General features: G+C 43.2%; 1 protein-coding gene across 1 annotated transcript in view; it reads right to left on the bottom strand.

Annotated features, from left to right (window-relative positions):
* Window positions 1-372: 372 nt before the first annotated feature.
* The window catches only part of LOC140239771 (uncharacterized), a 39,557-nt gene continuing 29,920 nt past the window's right edge, over window positions 373-10,009 (bottom strand). The window contains exons 10-11 of the mRNA XM_072319592.1: window positions 1,057-1,233; window positions 373-378 (exon numbers count right to left, since the gene is read on the bottom strand). Coding sequence (XP_072175693.1) covers window positions 373-378; window positions 1,057-1,233 — 183 coding nt within the window. The remainder of the gene's footprint in view (window positions 379-1,056; window positions 1,234-10,009) is intronic.

The raw sequence follows: 10,009 nt of genomic DNA, 5'->3' as shown, positions 1-10,009 counted from the left end.
GAGGGGAGACAACCCCCTCACACCCCCCCCCCCACCCTTGCTCGCTCCGTTCGCTCGGGCTCGGTCGCTTCGCTCCCTCGCATACTAACAACCCACCCCATCCCCCCCCCCCCAAAAAAAAAAAAAAAAAATGAAATCCTAGCTACGCCAGTGCCCTTTCCCCCGCTTGGTTTCCCTAAAAAACCCTGAAAGTCTGGGGATTGAGAGCTTCCTGAATTCCAAATGTCTGTACAAAAAAAATCTCGTTTCATTTAGTGTCAATACGCACCCCCCTTGAAAAAAAAGCTGGTGACGCCCCTGCATATAACACAAGAAATTTTCCCCCTTACGCCATATGTTCAAGTTTGTGGAGAATGATTATAATCTTTATGGTCAAGGCTGTCGAATGAGTTGATCAAGTCTAACAATGTTTTGTTTTGTGGCGATGGCAAAGGTCATTCTATTATGCAATTCTTAAATTGCTAAATCAGTGAAGTGATTTTCTTCTTTTTAAAGGCATACTTTACCATTTGCAGTTGAAACAAAAACCCAGTTTTAGAGCATCAAAATAGTTCTAAAATGTGTGTTTGGAATAGAAACAACCAATGTAAAAATGTCAATCAGTATAATCAATGTGAGGTATTGTTAAATACACAAAATGAGAATAAAGATATGTACAAAACGTTGTTTCCAGAATAAACCGTCAACAGTTATGATTTATTGAGAAAAGTATTGATATCTTCTTATGTTCCAGGTTTTATTGCAAAATTTTTATATGTTAGGATGTTTTGTGATACAACTGACTTACACATGCAACAAATGTTATAACCCGAACATTTTTAGATCACAGCTCCCTAAGTGGTAAACAGTACCTTTAACGGGAACCATATTGAGAGCGAAGGATGCTTGTGTGAAAAAAACAACAACAACAACTAAAAAGTCTTATGGGAGAAAGACGATTGTATGCAGCATTTTAAATACAACATTATGGTAAACATAGATAGTGGTGTATGTGAGATACTTGTCATATACCTATAAATACACATAATGCATGAAGCGCAATACCTGTTCACTTACTTTACAGTGCATGGCCTGTGAAGCAATTGTAGTGAAGAATTTCTCAGGCAGGTCTTCATAAGCGATGTCACATCGTTCAAGATGTGGCAAACGACCGATAAATTGAGCGAATTTTACCGCTGATGCTGACTCAGAAAGCCAATCGTCGTCGTTAAACGACACGTCAAGTTCACGAATCTGCAGAACATAAAAAATCAATCGCAGCTGTTTTACAATATCAGTTTTCCCCTCATTTTCATCAAATGTTTGTAAATGTAAAAAGGAGAAACGTTTGGCCCCCTCAAAAACACATACACACAAAAACAAAAACAGCGCTTTCTAAAACTGTCTCACTTGTTACGATCCTCGACAAGAATTGAAAACAACAAGAACAAGTCTCTCTTGCCTTATTGTGAATGTGGGTTGGTCAACAACCTGGACGAACGCGTAGGACATGACTCCGCTGAGGTCCAGGTGATTAAGGTCACCCATGATGAAGACCGCTCTTGCCCCCTAACTACGACGTGTGTCCACACGACGAATCTTAACCTCGAGGTTACGAAACCTCGAGGTTAAAAACCACAAAACCGGAAGTTTCAGCCCACACTGCTAACAAAGCGTCTATTTATTCTTTAGTCCAACCCTGTCGGACTCGCTTGCAGGTACTCTTTTTCTCTGTCATGGTATGCAGAGATAGCACTGCACTGATGACTATTCGTTGAAAACATTTTTTTTTTTTTTTTTTTTTTTTTAGTGTCGGAGAAGAATATAGAATACAGTAGCGAGTTTGACGTGTTCAGTTTCAGAGATCAAGCGCATGGGAAGAAAAGATGATGTTGTTGTGTCGTGCGTCATAGGTTTTTCACGTGTAGTGTATTATTATTTTGTGGTGTACGTTTGGGAGGTTGACCCGGAAGCAGAGGGAAATTGTGGGGGCTGGAGTTTACGGCGAGGTCACTCTTAACTTCGAGTTCGTTGTGTTTTGTGTCCATACGGTGCTTAACTACGAGTGGGGACCCCCCGCGGCTCGTGGTTAGAGCGCTAACCATAAGATTTCTCGTGGCTCGAAACATCGAGCTAACCTCGAGGTTTGCAAACTACGAGTGCGTCTTCACGGTCCCTAACTACAAGCTCTAACCTCGAAGTTTCCTAACTTCGAGGTTAAGGGCTCCCGTCTGAACGTAACTAATATTGGGTTGTTTGGTTAAGATAACGTTATTGTAGATCCAATATTTCCCTACAATCAGGAACCTCGATGTCTTCTAGCAGGGAGGTGGGAATCCCACCTCCCTGCTTCTAGTATCACTCCATTCAGCTATTTCTTAGCGTATTATACAGCCATACCTCTCCGGCGATCAAGCAGAGGTCTCTCTGCTCGTTTTGAGAAGAGCAAAAATAGATTTTTTTCCTATTTCACCCCTATTTTTCCCTATTTTTGCCAAATTCTCACTATTTTTTCATTTTGTCCAATAAATAAATAAAAAAAATAGTCTATTTTCAGGCTATTTTCCACAAAATAGAAAATTTTGCTCTTTTCTGGCACGATCCTTATAATAAAGTATTTTTTATCTATTCTTTTGACATTGTCATTTGGACTGTACTATTTTTTCTATATTTTTGAAACATGATAAACTGATCAACTATTTTTAGCATATCTTTTAGTGTTTTGAACAAAAACTTAACTATTTTTACACTATTTTCTGTACATGCATGTTTTTCTTTTCAAACTTTTGTTTGTACTGAACTATTTTTTCTATATTTTTGAAACTTAATGATCAACTGGTTCAAGCATATCTGTCGTGTTTTACACACAAACTTAACTATTTTTACACTATTTTCTGTACATACGTTTTTCTTTTCAAAATGTTTTTTGTACAGAACAATTTTTTCTATATTTTGAAACTTGAAAATGATCAACTGGTTCAAATATATCTTTTGTGTTTTGCACACAAACTTAACTATGTTTACACTATTTTCTCTACATGTATGTTTTTCCTTCTTATTTGATGTTGGGACATGTATGGTCCAAATGTCACATAAGAAGCCCACCGTGGAAGTTAAGACAGTTAATATACCATCAGTCTCGGGAAAGGGATGCAAGGAAGAGGGACAGAAGAGCGAACTGTCATGACAACACAATTAATCTTTCAGGACATATTTTCTACTGTTGAGCAACCAAGAACATTGCCCAGCCAGCTCTAAATACACCATATGGTCGGACCTACTACTCATCGACCGCCTAATTTTTATTTGCTTGATAAGAATATTTAACACTGAAATTCACGTAAAATCTTGACCTACGTGATTGAGAAAATCCAGCACTATCAAATGCTGTTGTTCCCTTTTCAATTCGAAGTTTTGACAGTGCAAAAATATTGCCGTTGACCTTGAGTGGCCCCTCTTCAGTTCCCTGCAGTGCCGCTCCTTTTATAGATCGACCGCTGTTTTTGCATTGACAATGCACACAAACCACGGGCGGATCCAGGAATTCTGTAAAGGGGGGGGGGAACTAATATTTCTAGTGCCACTTCCGGGTTTCATTTCATTGTTTTTCTTTTTATTTCTTTTGTTTTTTACGAAAATTAAAAGGGGGGGGGGCGTGCGCCGGTTGCGCCCCCCTCTGGATCCGCCACTGCAAACCGAGTTGTATTGAACATCGTGTTGTACGAAGCTTTTTAGAAAAATCATTGACATTTATCTTACGATTCGGTTAAAATATTCATTCGAAATTTTGTCCTTGATTAAAACCATTAATGAACAGTGAATTTTCGCGTCTTCCCACACATTCTCATCAAAGGCAAAGGCAATATATTTTTATGTGCTCTGCACGCCGTGTAGTGCGTACTAACTTAAAGCGTTCTGTGCACCAAAACTGTCTACTGTACGTGGTCGCGGTTTCAACGAGGGTGGTCAATGTGTAGTATTGTTAAACTTTAGAGCTACCATACCCGTCGGCGTCAGCACAACCTTTTTGTGGGCATTTGTTTCGTTCATTTCACATTTTTTTCTAAAGGTTTTTTGTTTCTGCCCCAGAGCCAAGAAATAAAGAAAGAGGACTAGAGCTAGACTCTATCTTACAGCTTTTTCAATAAAAAAGGTGCATTATCCTTGTCGCTGAAGGTGGTCTTTTGATCAACATCTCTTCTGAAGATTTATTATAAACTAGACTCTATAAGAAACATAATCTGATGAGTACAGCATGCATGGATATAACACCCTGTTACTGTTAGGCCTACACAGGCTGGATGGTGTACCTCCTGGTCAAGATATCAAATGGCCTGGATCAGCACATTGCACAATGACAACGTAAAACCACGGACAATCCCCACCAGGCAGGGTCAACTCAGGGAGCTCGGAGATGAGCTTAGTTTACTGGTATCATGCTTATGACAGTCCTAACGTTTAGTCACCTAGCTCCCTGATAAAACCTAGCTAGATCCGGATCCTACACGTATCTAAATAGGCCTGTGCACTCTACCACTCGATGTAGCAGGCCAGGCACTACTAGCAAAAAAAGATCTTAGCACGATCTTTGCTACAATAACAAGCTAGGCCTACTATTTACTATCCTATTAGCGATTCGTTTCTCCAGTGTCCTACCATGTTGTAGGCAAACAATACTACATAATTAATAACTGTAATAGGTACTACTTAGTATGCGATTTTGCATACATAACGTGCATGTACTGCACTGTATGTGTATAAACGTGTAACGAACGGTACGTGCATGCAGAGTGTGTGGGGTTATTGGCAATTGGTGTTGCCAGACAAGACCCTAGTTCGTTTCGATAAATGTCTCAATTATTTAAAGAGAGATGCCATAAAAATAGCAATAAATTAAACCACGTACACTTTAATTATTTAATGATGTCGATCACAAAAATCAATATGAAAAGTCATATTTTGATGGCCGCAATGCCAATGCAAGTCATGACGGACATCCATCGAACGAACGCAACCACCCATTTGGCTTCAACAGATATGTAAGCAAACAGTAGTCTTACCGTTGCAAGCATAAAGCTGCTTCACTTGGTTGATTTACAGCATTCCTAAAATGGAACATCTATTCATTACGGAATAAAGCACGTAAAAACCTTAAATGGGATCACATACTCATGAAAATAAGCAGGTAGTTACCCATTGCCGCCCATTCCCCGCAGCTTCAGGAGCGTCGCATTGACACGTACACACAACAATAGAAAACTCTATGAATGAAATCGGCGTGTGTAGTAATTCTCGCTATCGCCAATGACGTAAAAAGTACCCGGATGTTGATTTAAGCGTCATTTACGGTGCATTATGGGATAGTCCGGTAGCAAACTCACTTCCGTTCGTACGCGCGTGATACACATACAACCGACTGTATTCTACGTGTACTTCCTGTTTTCTCGACTTGAATTACAGCTTTAATATGATTTGAAATTGCTGTTAATACGACTATTGGTTATTGCTGCGAAGCTGCCATGTGTTGTTCGCACGACAATAAATGAAAAAAAAAATTGCAGAAATAGGACCCTTACTGGCATGCGAGACGTGACGTGGCCGCGTGGGTGAAGTTTGCGGGTGACTCCACAGCGCAGTAAGTGCACGCGCGACTTACTAGTAGTGGTAGTAGGCCTAGTGCCTACGTACTTTACTTGGAAGAAGTTGCTTCGGAGACAGGATAAGTTCGAGATCACGGTTCGTTCCCGATTGTGTTCGCGACATTTCGACAGAGAACAAATAAAAAAAGATGGTCACTCCATGACGATATCCAGGTGGGTGAATATTTTCCAGCATATTTTCAGCGTCCGCAGAGATGACTGATCTGTGATGTGCACATCGCATGATCAAGCAGTACGCTGTGCCGGTATGTGTTAGCAGTCAGTCCGCAGCACGTATGCTAATGAGCCGATCCGGCAAGATTTATTCAGCACTCTCGTTGACGATCTTAGCGTTCGAAAGGTGTCTCGTCGTGCGAGATTTTGCGAGACTTTGATAGGGCTATGGTTTTCACAGTGTAGCGACTTGTACATACATTCGTTATGGCTACAAGTCACGGTAAATTGTTCTCCAGACTTTGATCTTTATTTTGATACTAAATTTGCGTATAACATCGGATCTTATCATGACTATATAATCAGTTGAATTTGCGTAAATTTTACCTGGTTTTCACGGAAGATTTTGTCGTCTAAAGTTCTTTTTTGGTTCCTGACCGGATTAAGAAACTGTTGTTTCTGATTTTGGCTTTTTCGTAGAGAGGAAACTTAGATGCTCATCATATATTGGAGTCAAGGAGACGCAAGCATGATTTATACTAGTTTTTCCGTTTTGAAATGTCTGTAAAATTCACTCCTAAGCCGGAAGTATGCTCCACACAAAGTGAACAGTGGCGCGAGAGAGCTCTCTCATTGGACAGTGCTTGCATCCAGCACTTGAACTTGGCTTGAACTACACCCGTGCCAAGAAACCGCAAGTGGCGTGAAACCGTTATGTAGCAGCGTAATAACGTAATGCAAGCGCTGAATGCAAGCGCTGTCCAATGAGAGAGCTTACTCTTGAGATTGCACGGTTTCAAGCTGATCAGCACTGACATCGATGTATATTTTACTGGTTCCTGACCGGATTAAGCAACAAATTGTCAAAATATTTACATGGATACAAAGATTTGGAGATGGCCTACCAAATAGACCATTTTCATTGAGACGCAAGGTGAATTTGGTATTTTTTGAACGTCTTGAACGTGTACTGCACGAATTACTTTTTTCATCATTTTTCAAGCTCAAATTACGCTATGATATTTTTCATTTACAATAATTTGAGTAACATGTGACGATAGTTTACATATTTTCCTTGAATTTGATACCAAATTTGTGAACATTAGGTGTATTTTTGTTGCCGAAAGCCCAAGGACAAAATCCCCTTACGCAGCTCATTACGTATGCAAGCCTAGAGCGGGCTTGCATACGAGTTGAATAAATACGAGCGAATTATCGGGTGCTGCGGACTGACTGTTAGCTTATGCGTGCAGCTCAGTCAAGTGGTGCATGCTAATGCAAGGCCGGCCGCCGGCCTAGTAAGGGCAATGCATGCGGGGACTACTCAGTGTACGAGTATGACAGGCCTGGCCACTCGCTGGCTCGGGCGCGGGCGGTACAGCCGCCTATATATACATTTGTGCTCTACTAGTATCCGTGGTCGGCGCGGCGCTATAGGTAAGGTACACGTACGCGCACGCTAGCGCTGTGCAAATTATGCCCAATTGCCCCGCGCCCACATCCGGGTACTTTTTACGTCATTGGCGATAGCGAGAATTGTGTACGATCGACGATGAATGGGAGATCCGGGTTGCGAATATTTTTTTCGTACATGGAAACGCTACAGGACATGAATTATTCATAAGTTGAGCTGAAAGACTGAAGTGCGCAAGCGCATTGACTTCCAGCTTGGCCAACTTGTGCACAATGAATGGACTCGACTAGTGAGACGTAGACTCGCACAGCCCTACTCTCTGTGTACACATGCAGCGAGTAGTGGTACAGTGCAGTAGTACCTGTGTGTGTGTGTGTGTGTGTTGTGCATGTACATACGTTCTAGCGTAAACATGTCACGGCACTCACGACGAGGTTCGTCCGATCTCAATGAACAACATGGCCCATGCAGGAAAATGTACTGTTGCGCGCTTGCGATAGCTAGCTCTACAACACACATCACATTGCACACGCATATCACCTTGTGTACGTCTGATACAATCACGCTGACATATCACGTGCTTCTAATTAACTGATCAGTTTGAAAACACAGAACTAGACTCTACTGAAGTTCGGGCTACTATTAAATTATTAGTTTACATGTGAATTTGTAATGATCTAATTATCGTTGTAATTCAAAAGTGCACTCGAGATGCTCGATCTTGAGTCACCATGTTCACTGGCAGCACTGAGAAATCGATTGTGAATACACGTCCGCTTCATAAATCATAGCCAAGTACAGTAGTGCGTGGTACGGAGTAGGCCAACTGTGGTAGCAGTGTATTTACGAATAGTACCCGATCCACAAAAAAGGTCGTGCAAAAGATTTCGAAAGAGCTCTTATTTGGTCATTTATGCATGTACGAATAGTGGTAATGTGGCATCAATTCCACAAGCCTGTGGTTGTAGAAGTTGTGACTTCTAAAGTTGTACATTTCACGTGAACTACGCATGTACCTGCTCTCCTATCCACGCTGGCTGCCCTGGCTGACAATCACGATGCTCTAGCTCTAACTTGTGGTGTGTGGGGATTTTCCCGCATACCGGACAATTTCTGAGGGCGGACAAGGATTTGGGCGAGTCAAATCATGTGTCTTACTTGCTGGACGCGTTCTACTTAAATTCTACCTACGGGTATACTGTGTGACCTGTGTACCACTCGCGTGGGTGCTTACAACTCAGTGAAGGAATTCCTCTGAAGGAATGACAGAAGTCCCACAGAATGTCATTATCTTGGCTGCATACGGGGATTGCGAAGAACCTGCGTGGTGGGAGTTGCCTGCGAGCTGCTGCCGCTAAAGGCCTCCTACTGGGGTTCTGCGTTGACGTCTCCGGGCATCCCCGTGACTCACCCGGAAAAAGAAAAAAAAAAATTGGCCATGCTCAAAACTTGGTTGCGGTTAAATGGGACTTGCGTGGGCACCACCGGGCAACTACAGGCGAGATAGGCGCTAGGTACTGTCAGGTGCGGACCAACTGCGGAGAGCTCAGGTAGTAAATTTGTTTCCCCACAAGTCAAGCCGCAAAACTTTCCCAAATACGGTATGACAAGGCCTTGAGCATGCTCAAGGCCGTGTCATACCTTTCCAGGCAAGCCTTGCGTGCGACTTGCAAAGAACAATTTTGACTACCCGGGGGTCCCCGCAGATGAGCCGCACATGACAGTTCTTAGCACGTACCTCACCAGTAGTCGCCCGGAGGTGGACACGCAAATCTTTTACTCGCAACCATGTTCAGGCCCTGTCACACCTTTCCGGGCATGCTACGCGGGCTTGTGTGTGGGGATTTGCGAGGATACCGGAAATTTCTGAGGACGCACAAGGATTTCTGCGGGTCAGTGCATGTGTCTTACTTGCTGGACGTGTTCTATTTAAATTCTACTTGCGAGTATACTGTGTGACCTTTGTACCAGTCGCGTAGGGGCTGACAACTCAGTGAAGGTATTCCTCTGAAGGAATGGCAGAAATCCCACAGAATGTCATTGTCTTGGCTGCATACGGGGACTGCGAGGTACCTGCGTGGGAGTTGCCTGCGAGGTGCTGCCGCTACGGACCTCCTACTGGCGTTGTGCGTGGACCTCTCCATGCATCCCCGCGACTCACCCGGAAAAAGTTTTAGTCATGCTCAAAACTTGGCTGCGGTTAAATGGGACTTGCGTGGGCACCTCCGGGCAACTACGGACGAGATAGGCGCTAGGTATTGTCAGGTGCGGACCAACTACGGAGAGCTCCGGGTAGCAAAGTTGTTACCCCGCAAGTCAAGCCGCAAAACTTCCCCAGATACAGTATGTCAATGCCTTCAGCATGCTGAAGACTTGTTCCGAGTGAGTCGTGGGAGTTCGCTCGCAGAGGTACACGCGTAACACCAGTAGGAGACCCTTACCGGCTGCACCTCGCAGGCAACTTCAACGTAGGTACTTCTCAATACCTGTAAGTCAGTCGTAACAGAAAACGGATCGGTTTCAAAGCTCTCAGCCAGGTCACACGGAATACATGCAAGTAGAAGCTAAGTAGCACGCGTCTAGTAGGTAAGAAACAAGTGCAAAACTCGCAATCATTCTTGTCCGCCCGGGGAAATTCCCCTGCGTGCTGGAAAATCCCACTTCGTAACAAGCCCGTGTAGCTTGCCCGGAAAGGTTTGACACGGCCTTGATGTAGTCGTGAATTGCGTGCCATTAGGCCGATGGACACGCATTGGCACTTCCTGGTGCGGCTAGTTTGGGCATAGGTTGTGCAAAGTTCACG

Source organism: Diadema setosum, chromosome 16 (genome assembly GCF_964275005.1).
Source record: "Diadema setosum chromosome 16, eeDiaSeto1, whole genome shotgun sequence".
Taxonomy (NCBI): domain Eukaryota; kingdom Metazoa; phylum Echinodermata; class Echinoidea; order Diadematoida; family Diadematidae; genus Diadema; species Diadema setosum.
The sequence above is the reverse complement of the archived record's forward strand: the minus strand, read 5'-3'. Positions and strand labels throughout refer to the sequence as shown.